Source organism: Coenobita brevimanus, chromosome 94 (assembly GCF_032717465.1).
Source record: "Coenobita brevimanus isolate Jiangsu-jjx chromosome 94, ASM3271746v2, whole genome shotgun sequence".
Classification (NCBI taxonomy): Eukaryota; Metazoa; Arthropoda; class Malacostraca; order Decapoda; family Coenobitidae; genus Coenobita; species Coenobita brevimanus.
The window spans coordinates 29,597,776-29,614,541 of record NC_137047.1 but is presented as its reverse complement, the minus strand read 5'-3'; the positions used below and the strand labels follow the sequence as shown (position 1 = coordinate 29,614,541).

The 16,766-nt window shown below is 42.9% G+C and overlaps 1 protein-coding gene across 1 annotated transcript in view; it reads right to left on the bottom strand.

Annotated features, from left to right (window-relative positions):
- IKKbeta (inhibitor of nuclear factor kappa B kinase subunit beta) overlaps positions 1-16,766 on the bottom strand; it is a 209,273-nt gene that overhangs the window by 31,129 nt on the left and 161,378 nt on the right. Inside the window, exon 13 of the mRNA XM_080282673.1 lies at positions 8,745-8,889. Coding sequence (XP_080138799.1) covers positions 8,745-8,889 — 145 coding nt within the window. The remainder of the gene's footprint in view (positions 1-8,744; positions 8,890-16,766) is intronic.

Below are 16,766 nucleotides of genomic sequence, written 5' to 3'. Positions count from 1 at the left end.
AGAGCAGTGGAAATGAGTTATTTAAGAGGAGCCTGTGGAGTCACATGGAGAGACAGGCTGATGAATGAGGATATAAAGGAGCATTGTGGTGTGGATGTGGATGTGATAGGAAGTGTTATGAGGAACACACTGAGGTGGTTTGGCCATGTGGAGAGGATGGAGGGTGAAAGACTGACGAAGAGAGTGTATGTGAGTGAGGTGGAGGGGGGAAGAGTGAGGGGGAGGCTGACGATGAGATGGAGGGATGGGGTGGAGAGGTATATGAGAGAGGGGGGTGTGAGTTGGGAGCAGGGCAGTGAAATGGCGGGGGACAAGACGACGTGGAGGCGATTTGTTTGTGGCCACCCCAAACGGGATTGAGGTGTCTGGCAATAGATAGATAGACAGACATTTATGACACATTCCACCCTTTCTTCTCCACCAGCACATCCACATCACCATACAGTAAAACCTCTACAATTCAACATCCTTCAAGTCGGAAACTTCTACAACTCGGGAAGGCTCCAAAATATTCATTTACAAAATCAAAATTCAAAAATTCCCAAAAATGCACACGTGAGAGGAAGAGAGTCGGCAAAAATCCCCCCAACTCGGTAAGATGCCGAGTTGTACCGACATTCAGCAAGAGCAACCCAGCATCACGTGTGCATGGAGATGTAAACAATGCCTGTTGTGCGCCACATGTGGGCCAGTTTGCCTTCGTCTGCAGCCCGTATTGCGTTCTCTCCTCACTCACTCTGCTTGTGACAAAGTGTTACGCACTCTTAAGTGGATTGTACCTGCAGAAGCTAACCATCGCGTCTCCCAGTGCTACCCCAGTGTTTAGTAAATAAGTTCTGTACAATAATGTTTAGGTGTTTAGTTCCCCAGTATAGTCTATCTATCTATCTATAGCCCGACGCCCTAATCCCGCAAAGGGTGGCCGCAGACAAAACGCCTCCAAGTCACTCTGTCACCCACCATTTGACTCCCCTCCCCCCAGCTCACCCCCCCCTCCCTCATATACCTCTCAACTCCATCCCTCCACCTCATCCTCGGTCTACCCCTCCCTCTCCCTCCCTCCACCTCACCTACATACACCCTCTTAGTCAGTCTTTCATTCTCCATCCTCTCCACATGTCCAAACCACCTCAGTGTATTTCTCCTAATCTTTTCAACCACATCCACATCTACCCCACAACGTTCCTTCACTTCTTCATTCGTCAACCTGTCCCTCCACGTCACTCCACATGCTCCTCTCAAGTGGCTCATTTCCACTGCTCTCACTCTTGACTTGTTCCCTTCTTGCAAGGTCCACGCCTCGCCCCAGTATAGTACAAGTGATAAATACATTACAGTATGGCCTTTACAGTGTTAATCGTGCTTTACATAGAGTACAGTGTCAAGTACAGTACAGTAAAGATGTGCCCAAAAGTGATCTTGAGACCCCCTAACACCTCCAAAAACTACCAGAAGTCCTCCTCCATGCCTGCAATACACCCTACAACTGCATGGAATCATGGTAAGGAAGCTTTTACTGTTTATTGTAAAAATGTTTAATTTTTTTTCCATTCTTTCTATTTTTTCCTTTTGTGTGTGTGTGTGTGTGTGTGTGTGTGTGTGTGTGTGTGTGTGTGTGTGTGTGTGTGTGTGTGTGTGTGTGTGTGTGTGTGTGTGTGTGTGTGTGTGTGCGCTGGGGGGGAACTTAAAGTTCACCCCTACAACTCGGCAAATAGGCTAACTCGGCAAGGCTTGAACATGTATTATGCCGAATTGTAGAGGTTTTACTGTATCTGTCCTCACTTCCCTGCCAAGATAGCTTATTCCTACAGTTCTTCCCTACAATCATCCTAGCTGACCCTCCCCTGAACTTGACTTCCCTTCCTGTGAGCAGCAACCATCCACCCACATTCTACTCGAGTCTGCAGCATTTTCCCCCCTCCCTTCACAATGAAACTACGCACGTTCCACAATGCCAATCTAAAAATCTTAGATGATTTGGTTTCTGCAAACTTGCTTTTGCTTTTCATTTTTGTCATATCAGGCAAATAAAAAAGGAGACAGACCACAAGCCCTGCCTGCCTGCAGAGTCCAAAGCCCAGGTAGGGTCAGTGGCTATGGCAGTGGCCTTGAGGCACCCTGCCAGGACAGCTACAGAGATATCCTCCACACACACCTTGGCACTGTAACTGCCCCATCATTATGCACCGAATGATCGTGCAGCTTCCTGGGATGCTACTTCCAAGTATGGGTCCCTCTCTATTGGGCAGAACTGGCAACCAGGGAACCGCAATGCTCCGTACCCTCTGGCACTGATCCAAGCCCCATCCCATCCCAGTCCCACCCCTCTGATCCATTATAAGGTGGCAGGGGCAAAGTTTTCAGATTGCATGCCCTTGCTGGCTGCAACCCTTGACATAGCAGGGTACATTGTATGGTATGTAAAGTGCATAATTATAGAGTAGTGCATAAGGTAGTTAGAGAAAAGTGTTTGAGATAGTATGCTGGCCTACTCTCTGACTTAATGTCACAGTGAAAAAATGTCAGCAAAATGGGATGGTCAAGGTATGTGAAACAGGAGTTCCAACACTCCCTACCACCAGCCTTCCCATCCTCCTCAGGAGTATTGCCCTGACTGACTGGTGTTACAACCTATTCCCTACGGTGATGCATATTCCATAATTAGATTTTTTAGTTTTTCAGCCACTTTCTGCTTCCATGACACTTCATTTTGAGGTCATGTTGTGGCTCCTGATGGTGAGATCATGGCTAGGCAAGTAACTGCATCACTCATAGACATAGTTCATCAACAACCAAGCCAAGCAAAAATAAACATACAAAAATCCACAAACACACACAGCAGGAGAGGGAGGGTGGAAGACTGGAGGGGAATGGGGGACTCAAGGGGAATGGAGAGAGATATGAAGGCAGAATGCCAGCATCCTGCTGAGAGGCATCATAATGTAAAGGATGTTGCATTATTGGCATTTTTAAATTCTTGCCGTAAATGAATAACAAATACAGTACAACCCTTTTTGGTCAGCATTCCTTTAGCTGGAAATACAATTATGTTGGGAAAGCAAAAAAAATATTCATGTAAAAAACTAATTCAAATTTTTTTTTTTTTTTTTTTTTTTTTGAGGGGGGGGTACTCATTAGCTAGCAGTGTGCTGTCTATTGGAGATTCAAACTCAGCAAGGCTTCATGCCCCTGTGATGCAATACTTGTCTTATTCCAACATGAAGTTGGGAATTAAGTCAGGAAGTCAAGTCCCTGCCCCAGTCCTGCTCCCACCTATGTATGCGACACATCTCTGCCTCGCTCACTCGTGATTGTGACAAATGGTTGCACACTTTTTAAGTGTTTTATGTGTTTCTTGTGCTTCAACATGTCTGCTCCTGGACCCAAGGCTTCTTCAGGAAGGATGGAGATGAAAATAAAAACTCTGAACTTTCAAGATGAGCTCAATGTCTTATCGAGAATGGATCCTGGGGCCTCCATGCACTCACTATGTGCTGAGTTTGATATAAAATCCAGCACTGTGTACCTGTGTTTAAGGTTGGCAAATTTTGTACAGAAGCGATTGTGAGCCCCCCTAACACTATATCCTACCACAAGGCTCTCCCTATGCTTTGATTACACCCTATTCCTATCTGCAAACAGTTTTTTTTTTTTTGCTGTTGTTGTTGTTGTTGTTGTTGGGGGGGGGGGTCTGCTACCATAAGTCAGCAAGTCGGTTAGTCGGCAAGGCTTTCACCCCTATTGTGCCAACTTAAAAGGGTTTCACTGCAAATGACAATATAACAGACACTAATAATGCTGCAAGTTAATATTTTAAGGCACATGAATGCCACATAGGGCAGAAGTTTGCACATGTGTGGGGAGGTGGAAGGATGAAGACATATGACAAAATGTGACTGCCTGTGACAGGACACGTGAGTCACACATCTTGGCATGCTATTGGCTGTCTCCCGCTCCCGGGGCACTGCCTCACTCCCCTTCGAAGAGCAAGAAATTGGGAGATAGGACAGAGTTTCCAACTCAAAAAGTTTAGGATTATGGCTCTCACAGACACTTTTGGGACTGTATCAAGGTGATGTTTACACACACTGGTTCAGCAACGACTCTCCCATTTGAGGGAAGTGATACTCAGATTGACACAACACAACTCACTCCAACAATGATATTTAACCACTCTCTTGGGGACAAACCTAACCTCACACAAGATTCATTATGCTAGTTTCATTTCATTTGTAATGGCTCCAACATGTGTGCATGCATCAGACTTAGTGACCTAATGCTGCTCAATCTCGGGCAGCCTCCCTATTCAATCTCATCCCCAAGGTCACACTTTATGACCTCATCCCAGGTCATCTTCATTCTGCCTCTCAAAACTCTACCCCCAGTGTTCGTACTTCTCACTTTCCGCACCCGACTGTCATCCCCGATCCTCTCCACATACTCAAACCATCTCAATCTACCTCTCCCAATCATAACACCAATACATTCTAGTCCAATCCTTCCTTTTAACTCTTCCATCGCAAACCTAACCCCCAGGCCTTGCATTCAAGGATGCACTTCACATCCACCTAATTAGGCTTCAATACCATTATAAAACCTCTTAATGGTAGTCAATAGCTTTACATTTACACCACACACAGAAAACTTTTCATATCCCTCTTTGTTTATCATGTCCTGAAATTTTTTCACATCCAAAAATGCCATAAAACTTTACAGTCCCTGGTGCTGACAAGGAACTTACATGTGGTGGTGATGTACATCCTAAGTGGATCACCTGTGCCATCCACCCACGAGTCACACTTTCGACATATTTTCCTGAACCTCACCATGGGATGGACCCTGGTGAAGCACTGTCTACCACAAGGGGGCACCAGATCCTCATATGGTGTATGTACTGTACTGAACTGTGCCTGTAGGACACCCCCACAGAAGCAGTTGCTTATTACCCGTGGTAAATGGGTCTATCAGCCACACAGACCAGGGTTAAGCAACAACAGTAACAGCTTTACAGTCCTTTTAGACAACCTTTCCTAAATGTCTGTTTCACAGCAAATTTGCTGTTCATCGATCACTGTGCCTCCTGATCAACTACTGTGTGTATGTGTGTATATATACTGTATTTAATATATATATATACAGTACCCTCGCGTCCAACACGATAATATTGTCATGCATGGGTCCTGTGTTGGACCAAAAACGTGTAGGACAAACAACAGAGCTTACGGGGAAAAATGAATTATGTCAGCAACCCTAGGAAAAGTCACCCTTAATACCTACCATATACCTATACATATATTGGTACTACTGTAATTATAATAAGTGGTACTGTACTATGAATGATAACTAACCTTTTAGGATAGTGTTGGTGGGCTTGCTGGGAATGGAAGGTGATATCCGAGACTGTAGGTAGTCCTACTGGGTCCCTGGAGGATGGCTGCTGGCACCACTAGCGGGTATGGCTGCTGCTCCTCCTCAACCTCCCTCATAAATCCTTTGAAATTCCTCTCCCCTTTCTTCTGCCTCTTGATGAATTCTAGCTTGGTGGCCTGAGGGAGGTGCCGCCGCTTCTTGGGGTTCTTAGAAGGCTTCCTAGGTATCGTGAGCAGGGTAAAATGCAGTAGCAAGGGCAGAAAATGCAGCGAGAAAAAAGCACCGACCAATGTGAATTATGCGACTGAGTGGCGCTGTGGTGGGAGAAATTTAAACAAAACATCATGTGAGAACAGAAGCGTTTTTCATTGGGCGACATCACGATCTCGTCATGATAGCAGGCAGGGAAGGCTACTTGATCATAAGTTTTGATTGGCTGTCAGCGTCACGGGAATGTCCAGTATGACCGTGTTGGACTGGGGGTGATCGTGCTAGAGGTGAACTCTGCAGATTTCTCCCACTTCTCAGAGCTCCGTCAGTGTTATGCTTAAACACCCTTTTTACAGTACTTAAATCGTATTAAATCATACTAATTTTTTGCTCTCCGTGCTGGACGCGAATCGTGCTGGACAAACACGTGTTGGACGCAAGGGTACTGTATATATATATATATATATATATATATATATATATATATATATATGTATGTACAGCGAGGTTGGATGGTGAGAAATTGGAAAATGTGAGTACGTTTAAGTACTTGGGTAGTGTGATGAGTAAGGATGGAGGTTTGGAGGGTGAAGTGCTTGAAAGGGTACAGCAGGGGAGAAAAGTTGCTGGTTCCTTGAAAGCAGTTATAAGAAGCAGGGAAGTGAGCATGGAAGTGAAAAAGTTACTACATGACAGTATTGTGATACCAACTCTAACATATGGAAGTGAAGCTTGGACGTTGCTGGAAGGACACAAGTCAAGAGTGAGAGCAGTGGAAATGAGTTATTTAAGAGGAGCCTGTGGAGTCACATGGAGAGACAGGCTGACAAATGAGGATATAAAGGAGCATTGTGGTGTGGATGTGGATGTGATAGGAAGCGTTAGGAGGAATACACTGAAGTGGTTTGGCCATGTGGAGAGGATGGAGGGTGAAAGACTGACGAAGAGAGTGTATGTGAATGAAGTGGAGGGGGGAAGAGGGAAGGGGAGGCCGAGGATGAGATTGAAGAATGGGCTGGAGAGTTATATGAGAGAGGGTGTGTGTGATTTGGGAGCGGGGCAGTGAAATGGCGGGGGACATGGTGACGTGGAGGCGATTTGTTTGTGGCCACTCCGAATGGGATTAAGGCGTCTGACAATAGATAGATAGATAGAACAGAGAGATAGATAGATATATACAGTATATATATATATATATATATATATATATATATATATATATATATATATATATATATATATATATATATATATATATATATATATATATATACATATATATATATATATATATATATATATATATATATATATATATATATATATATATATATATATATATATGTATTCTCTTTCTCTCTCTCTTTGATAATTCTTCCACGTATCATCCCTTTAACACTCAACAGACGTATAACACAATAACTGTTGCATATACTTTGACCACTTTAATTCTTGTTCAGGGATACAATCACAGCCTGTTTCCATGTTAATGGTACAGTCCCATTCATCCACGCTTGCTTGCTTACAGTATTTCCAACATTCCATTCTCTCAACTGTATTTAATGATCTCATTCTTCAACTGCATCAGAGCATTCTTCACCTTTGCCAATGTCACATTTCCTGGCACTACACTCCTTCTCCACACACCACGAAAACCATATTTGCTACTGTTCTGCTCTCTTCATTTCCAATTATCAGCCCTGGCATATATCCACAATTCTAACAAACATTCCAATCCACTCTCTCTGCTACATTTCATCATCTCTGCATATGCCTGTCCCTCATCAACACCAGCTATCTTCCCATTTTTCAACCTCTTCAAAGCACTCTTCACATCTGACAGTGTCACATTCTCAGGTGCCACATTCCTTCTGTGTGCATCATCAAACACACCGGTAAGCATCATTACCTGCACTCTACATTCATTATTTTCAGTACTCAGCCTGTCAAAAATTCTTTCCATCTGCTTATTATTTTGCTTCCATTTATCAGCCTTCTTCCACTCACCCTTCACACTTTCACTCTTTTTTTTCTGTTGTCAATCCTAAATTTCTGCACCTCTTACCAAAATGGTTTCCTACTGTCAGCACAGCTTACATTCATATCTCTTCCTAAATTAAACCTGATCTTTTTCTTTATCTTGTTATTGTACTAACCACTTCACACATTTCCTACTCTCCTTTAATGTAAGTACCTCCACCAAGAGCTGGGTTTGGTTTGTTTGTCTGTCTGTCTGTCTGTGAGTAACATTATGGCAAACTATTGGATTAAACTGTATCAACTTTGGAATAAAGAAAGTCTGTCTCTGAGTAACATTATGGGGAACTATTGGATTAAACTGCATCAACTCTGGAATAATGAATGATACTGTCAGTGGAACAAATGATTCATTTTTTGTTGAAAAGGTAAAACATTTGGCTCAAGGTCATGAAAAATTAAATTAAACTCAACTGGATGAAACTGCACCAAATTTGGAATAACGACTGAAGGTCATCAGTAGCACAAGTGATTGCACTTTGGGAAAAAAAGGGTCTGAGGCCAAAGTAAAGGTTATGAAAAACATGAAGTCATTAAACTATGTACAGTACAAATGTACCAAGACAGAGAAATGGGACCCTGACCTATGACAATGAACTTTTGTCAAGAGGTCAGGGTCAAAACTGACCCAATTTGATCTTCAACTCCGAAGTCTTGACAGAAGTACAGGTATTTGCTCAAATCCCTCCACATTCCCCACATGGAGGAGGATATGTTGCAGAGAAGAATAATTTAAGCAACCAGATTAATTGGTTCACATTCACATGAGCCTAGGGTCACAACTACAATCAGATACTTACACTCCAACTTGAAACTTCTCTGTGTTTACAAACTTACCATACACAGCACAGCTTCTTTCTGCACCATCATTTTACTCCTATCCATATATACTATATAGTAATTTCACAACATAGTGCTCAGACTTTCATAAAACTCTGAACCAGTCTGTAATGATATTGTTCGCTACTGAAAGCTTCTAAGCCTGAAGTTAAGGGGCTGGTTTTATGAGATGGGGAAAATTATTACAGAGTTCTGGAACAACTAATAAGGTCGGCAGCAATGCAAGTAAAGTGGCAAAATATGATACCATACATAGCTGTAATTTTTCTATAATTAAATTTACTTACTGCAATTTCCATGATTTTCCATATATCTTTCTGGCGCTGCTTTTGGAGTGCTGAAATATGTTGTGCTGTCCTGGCACACTCCTGCAGTACTGATTCCAAGGGGGCAGACAATAGTGCTACTTCACTACAGCACTCACTCTGCTTCCTGGAATCATCAGTAAATCAGTACTGGTAATATCACTTCATCCAAACTTTATTTCCCACTAATAAAGTGAGACAGTTGTTGCTGACAATCAACCCCAGTCTCTGATGAAGCAGACCCATCAACCACAGGCAAGCAACCACTGCTACAGAGCCATCATGTGCAGAGAATCAATGTTCCCTTGCAGTGACAGCCCCTCGCCGCAGTGAGACACAGTGAAACATGAGGAGGTTTGGTTCCTGGGTGAATGCTGCACTTGCATCTCTCCATCTAGTTAACAGGAGCACCACAGTATGCTCCACTTCACCCCATGATTTTATTTTAGGTTACAGGAAACCATTAGATTTGTCACTCAGTGTAGAGCCATCTAAAAAAAAAAAAAAAAAAAAAAAAAAAAGTGACAGGAAGCAAAGGGAGACATAGGAAGAGAGGAGGGCCAACACAGAAATATAATGATAAAGGTGAAGGAAGAAGTAGCCAGCATTAAATCATGTGAGTGGATGATGGTCACCACCACCTACCACTAAATGGAAACAATACGATCCACAATGAAGCATGAAACTGTAATTCTGCCACACATCCATCCAAACATCATTTAAGCCTTTGAAATTCTAAATTCTACATCAACATTTTTATATTAAACCCATGAAATGTGATGTGCAGCCACTGCCATTCCAAGGTACAGTGTGACATACAATTCCAGAGTAAGGTTCAAAGTTTAATTTTCTGCACGTTGTTTTAGGGCAGCTTGTTGACGAATGACTTGAAATATATCATGGGGGCATCTGCAGCCTTTTCAGTCTACCCTACATGTGTCTAATTAGTCACTGTTTGGTACATACAATACAAGGTTAAGGTCTGGCTCACCAAACTTCAAAAATTCACCCTAGCTACACCAGGTTAAATCATCATCATCATCATCATCATCATCATCATCATCATCATCATCATCATCATCCATATCTGGACCTCCTTTCCCACCCAAGGGCAGGGTGAGGAGTAGCAACATCCAGACAGCCCAAGTCTGCCCAATTCATTGGGCCACGCTTCCATTCACTCATCATTCAAGCCCACAGAATCCTGGCTTCATCAGATGGGCCAAAAAAAATTTCACCATGTTCTTTAGCTTCACATATACCTATCTGACAGAGTCAATCCAAACGCTGTCACACTAAAAACGAGTGACAAATCCCTGGTTACGTGCTTCTCTGCACAAAATTCATCCAGCCAGCTCAGTCTCCTCTCAGTCCCTTAGCCTCACCAACTTCCATATCTCTTCCTCACACAGGCTCATCCACCATATCCCTCCATCTTCTCCTTGGCCTACCTCGTCTCCTCCCTCCTTCAAATTCACTCAGATATACCTTTTTCACCACTCTGTTGTTATCCATTCTCACCACATGACCAAACCATTTCAGTACACTCTCTTCGATTCTGGTGTCCACAGATTTTCTCACTCCATATCTTTCATGAATCAAATTATTTCATATCCTATCCACTCTCTGTTGGCACTAACATTTCTTGATGAAAGCCTCATACAGCTGCAACAACCAAGCCTCTGTTTTTTATCAAGGCCTTCATAGCACCAGCTGCTTTCCTTCCTTGTGTCACTACTTTCCACTTCTTTTGAACATTTTCCTCTCATTTCTATCACAGTACCAAGGTATTTGAAATCTCTCACCAATTCCAGTCTCTGTCCATTCACAGTAAAATCACACTGAGAGTCATCTTCGCTCTCAATAACCATCACTTTACTCTTTTCTACAGTTATTCTCAAAGCACGATGTTCACAGACATCTACAGAACTCTGCACTACTATACCAAGCTCTTGTCCAGTATTTGCAAGTAGCACTGCATTATCAGCATACAACAAATCTGAAAATTTCCATCCTTCACAGTTCATTACCAATGCCATCCCACGCTCCATTACTCGTGTTGTTATTTCTCTTATCACCCCATTCATACACAGTACCCTTGAGTCCAGTACTGTATTTTTGTCAGACAGTACTACCGTACTGATCTAAATCCATAATTGACTCAATCCGTACTGGACAAACAACAGACCTTATGGGATAAATAAACAATGTCAGACAAGCCTTGAAAAAGTTCCCTCAAAATTCAACTTAACTACATTTTGACACAACTAAGATTTTACCAACCTTTAAGGTGGGTGGTGATGGACTTGAGGGGGAAGGGGGGAAGGGTTTCCAAGGCTGTAGGGAGTCCTATTGACCTCCTGGAGGAGGGCCTTCACGATCCTGAGGAGGCCTCTCTGCCTCAACCTCCCTCATAAATCCCTCATAGTCACACACTGACACAACGTCATCTTCGTCATCAGGGAGAAATGCAACGCTGCAATTTGACCGGCACCTGTCACAAGTCATGAGGAACGAGTACTGGATGGCACAGCAGTACTAGGAAAACATTCCTCGATGTTGGCCATCTTCTCGCCCGCATGCGGGTAATAATACTGAACACAGCACGTCATCTTCGTCATCAGGGAGAAATGCAACGCTGCAATTTGACTGGCACCTGTCACAAGTCATGAGGAACGAGTACTGGATGGCGCAGCAGTACCCGCATGCGGGTAATAATACTGAACACAGCACGTCATCTTCGTCATCAGGGAGAAATGCAACGCTGCAATTTGACCGGCACCTGTCACAAGTCATGAGGAACGAGTACTGGATGGCGCAGCAGTACTAGGAAAACATTCCTCGGTGTTGGCCATCTTCTCGCCCGCATGCGGGTAATAATACTGAACACAGCACGTCAGTACTAGAGAACTCCTCGGATTTGGCCCACTTTGCGCGGCCGATCCATACTAACCCAACAAATCCGTATTACAGTGATAATTTTTTTTTTTTTTTTTTTCCCCCGACTGTACTGAATATAGTACTAGACAAATGTGTACTGGATGCAAGGGTATATATATATATATATATATATATATATATATATATATATATATATATGAAGCCCTGTGTGCAAGAGTATACCCGTGCGCCACCTTGTCGAAAATTGAGATAATGCTATCCCACAGTCCCTCATGAGTATGTACTTTCATGTGGACTTGGTGGATGTGATGTATGACCCAAGACATAAGGGCGAAAACCCATAGAAATAACATTGGGTTTATATCGCCACCCTTTATCAAGCACTTTTTGCCATTATGTTGGAGCAAGAGTATACCCATGTGCCATCCTCACGGAGTATGGCTTCTCAGCACGCCATTTTATGCGTGCAGTAGTGTTACCAATCACCAAGGCAATGAGGATAGTCTCGTCCCAAGCCTCTTTGCTGCACTGTAATAATACTAATGCCTCATCCCCAGCTTTTTCTGGCTGACCAAGCAGTGTGCACGCTCTATTGTGTGTGTCATAACCTACATAAAATCGGTGGTTATAACACCACAGCAGGACACACTGTGAATTTTGACTTTGTTTTTTCAGTAAAAAGAAATGATAACCTTTCATAACTGCCTATGGCTTTGTGTTCATTAACTCTTTCAGTGAGGTTAGTTCTTTTATTGAACCATTGTATTTTTTATTGCAGCGACCACTGTATTCATAAATAAGATTATTAATGTACAACATCATTATTCCTAGTATTATTGGTGTTATTTTGTTTGCTATTGCAATTAACAGATGTAAAATGACTACTGCTCACATAAAAACACAGAACAACGAGGACCAGGTAAAAGAAAAAATGCTGCGAATCGATATACTGTATATATTTTCTTTTTTAATTTATAAAACTTACTTTTCATGACAATAACCAGGTAAATTCATAACCAGCCACTCTACAGACATTCATCTTACAACATAAAGGAACTCCCTAGCTATTGGCCTGCAGTACTAGTTTATGCATAAAAGTAGCAGCATTGTATCCTAATGTCAATTTTTTTGTTTTTTTGTTTTTTAAGTAAAAACAACAGTACCTTTACTAAAAAGTTTTGGATAAAGTAGAGACAATCAGCTTTAAAATGATGTAAATGGCATTATCCTAGGCATAATAGTTTTTGCGGTATCGTTCTTCAAAGCTGTAAAAACTTGAAACGCGATTTCTGCCACTTTTAAAAAATGGCGCATGGGTATACTCTTGCACGCGGGGCCTCATATATATATATATATATATATATATATATATATATATATATATATATCTGTCCCTTCTCCCCTTTGGGGCTAAGATGCGAATGACTGTGTTTGAATGGATGAGTAAATAGGGAGTGTGTAGTTCTGTCTCGGCTACCTCCCTTTCCTTGGAGGAAGCAGCCCAGGTATATAGATAGATAGATAGATAAAGATATATATATATATATATATATATATATATATATATATACAGGTCTCCCTCATTTTACGTTGTATCGTTTTACGATATTTCGCATTTACGATCCTTATTTTTTAGAACCAAGTGTTCATTTTACGATTGAGCTCCCTCGCATTTACGATTGGGCATGTGGAAATCCCGCGCTCACAGGCAAATCAGCTGAGAGTTGCGTGGCATACCCGCCCCACGCACACAGTTTCCCGTGCCAGTGTTGCCAATATAGCGGTTTTCCCGCTAAATCTGGAGGTTTCGTTTGTAATTTAGCTGGTAAAATATTGATTTAGTGGCTAGTGGGATAGCATGCTTGTCTAACGGTTTGCAATCTCGCAAATTCAACTAATAAAATTAATGAACTTGTAATCAGTCTGCCTCCCACTCGTAAGCTTGTAGGTATGTTCACGTCTGTTTCCTGTCAGTTCAGTCATACTGAGCGTCGGTGAGTCGGTTTCTGCCCCCGGTGAATCAGTTTACAGCTTTGATTGTGACGGATGTACTGTTGCTTTCAGTATTCCTAGAACACATCTTCATTTATCGAGGTCTGGAAATCACATGTATTCTCTTTTCAAATGCATTGATGACTAACTTCAGCATGAGTTAGTAAGTACTTCCGGCTTCCCAAGTTTAATTTTTCCATACAAATGGAATGCCCTGTTGTATAGCCAGATCTCGATACTGACTAATGTGTCCAAGGAACAATGAAGGCAATTGTATTTTTTATTATTCTTTTCTTGAAGTAATCAAGTTAATTGTATCGAATTATGAAACATTTAACTCTTGATTAGTTTCTCAGACTGTGTGAATTATTGTTTTCTTAGTAAGTTTTATATAATAGACAATATTTTAATATCTAGCAGGTTTTTGCCCAAACCTAGCATTTTTTTGAGTCCAGCCTAGCGGGTTTTGAAATTCAGAGTGGGCAACACTGTCCCACGCTTTTGCCAGTCTCACCCGCCTGCCTGTTCAGCATACAAACTGTGTGTGTCTGTGTGCATCAGTGCCCAGGATATTACTATTTCTCCTAATCTTCATATTTTGCACCCCTAGTGCCACCACCGTGATGTCTTGTAAACGCCCTGCAACATCTGGTGCTGGTGATATGAAGCCAAAGAAAGCAAGAAAATCCTTTACCCTGGAGTCTAAGATTTAATATTGTGAAGCGGCACGAAGCAGGTGAGGAGGCAAACTCCATCACTTGTTCCATGTGTCTTACACAGTCGACTGTATCGACTGTTATAAAGCATGCTGTCAACATTAAGAAAGCTGGGAAGAAAAGCAGGACTCTACAATACATAAAACATCATCATTATTACTGCATATTAGATCGCTTGTATGGGTCTTGGGTTCCTTATACACGAGTCCAGGAACGCATCCCTATTTTTCCCATTAAACCTTAATTTCGCTTTACGATATTTCGGTTTACAATTGCCTTTCTAGGAACATATACCAATCATAAAACGAGGGAGACCTGTATATATATATATATACAGTAGTCCCCCCAATATCCGATGTAATAGAGCCAACAGCATGTCCGGATAGTGATCCCGTCCGGATACTGGGCCCCAGCCTTCTGGACTTGTACTTATGGACCCTAACTCAGAAAAATACCCATACAACTCCCTCTGGACATGCATGGCACCTATTTAAGACCCAAATCACACCATTAAGGGACATAAAAGACTGAAATAAATGCAAAAGAACCATAAAATGACATTTTTGAGGTAGGTTTATACAATATTAAACATTCTGGGTACTTACAAAAAGTCCCTGGCTCCTGGACTGGTAGTTATGGACCCTAACCTAGTGTAACTCAGAAAAACACCTCCCTACTGCACATGCATAGCACCTAAGACACTATTCACACCAATAAGGGACATAAAAGAGTGAAATGAGGAGTTAGAGGTAAGTATGGAAAAAACAGTAGAGTACAATATGAAACATTCTGGGTACTTAGAGCAAGTCCCTGGCCATCTCGATGAATAACCCGCCTCCTCTCAGACTCTGACAGTAAGAAGGAGTTCCTGAAGCACTTGCAGTACACTGTTCATGAAGTCTTGCACAGAACTTAGTCAATTGCACTCAGAATTCCATTCTCTTAACACTGCGCACTCTTGTCTTACTTGCCCTCCATTGTACCTTAATGAAATAAGTGTTGCACTCTGCACTTTAAGTCTTTCCACTCTTAAAACCATTTTCTAAACAAAACACACTCATTAATTTACGTTACATTTACAGTCTTTTAAATTTTTGTCTTTTCACTCAGAACTCTAAATCCTTAACACTATGCACTGTTTTTTTCACTGCACAACACTGTAAATTCCCGTGTGGTCTAGTGGAGAAGTTCTTGGCATCTAATCACTGTCAGAGTCTGAGAGTAGCACATGCAGGTGACCTAGGGGTGAGTCGCTGGGTCGTGGTGATGGCGTATCCACTGCAGACGACTCGGAAGATAGACGCAAACTCATGTCCAGTGGTCACCCCACCGTGCCAGATGTGCTGGGCTGTGGCTCGGAGCATGAGGGCCTGTCTTGGGGAGGCAATGGAGTGGAGCCAGGGCTGGGCACAGCGGGGGTCACGGGCCTGAAAAAGCTGTCAATTGTTGATTGACTCAAGGAACGACGATTTTGACGATTAATGATACGTTGCCTGAAAGCATGCACTTCCTCCACAAGTCCCAAGGGCCCCATCTCCCTGTCGCAGTCCAGGTGCTCCTGGTAGTCCAGAACGAACTCTAGGTATTCCCGAAGTGCGCTCAGCTTGGGGATGGTTGGAGTAGTGTCACGCTGAAAGGAGTCCGCATCATCGTCGCCGTCCTCGTCGGAATCTTCAAGCTGGGTACTGACACCTGCAACTGAAGATGCGATCTCGACATCAGACATGGTCTGATACCCAGGATCGCCCTCGTCGTCATCCAACCACTCACGCACTTCGTCTACATCAACATCGTTGCCATGCGCACATAGACGTGCATGGAAGTCATCCACGTCAAAACCTAGGAAATCGTGCTCCACATCCGTTCCGAGAAGCAGACAAGACCAACCATTTTCTAGAGTCTTGACAGGGATTTCCTTCCATGCTCTGGCCCAGTTGTAGATGGCAGACTTGATGTTGTAGCAGCGAATGTTTTCCAAAGTCTTCTGGCCTTGCGTGTCCCGTCCCTCCCTGCGCTCGTCCTCGTCCTAGAAGACACCCATCACCTCATCCAGGAACTTCCACCGGTACAGCCTCTTCGTTGCCACGATCACTCCTTGGTCCATTGGTTGGATGAGAGTAGTAGTATTAGGTGGCGGAACCATGCACCTAATGCGCCCATTCTCAGCCACCAACTCCTTGTCGCACGGGTGGGCAGGAGCTTTGTCGAGGAGAAGGAGGGCCTTTACCTGGTCGCGTGGGATTCCCAGTTTCTCCATCTGGTAATGCACGACCTCCTTGACGAAATGGTGGTGGAACCAGTCTTTGAAGATCTGGGCTGTGAACCATGCCTTCAAGGAATGGTACCAGACGACAGGAAGGACATTCATCACCCAATGAAGACACCGAGGCTCCTT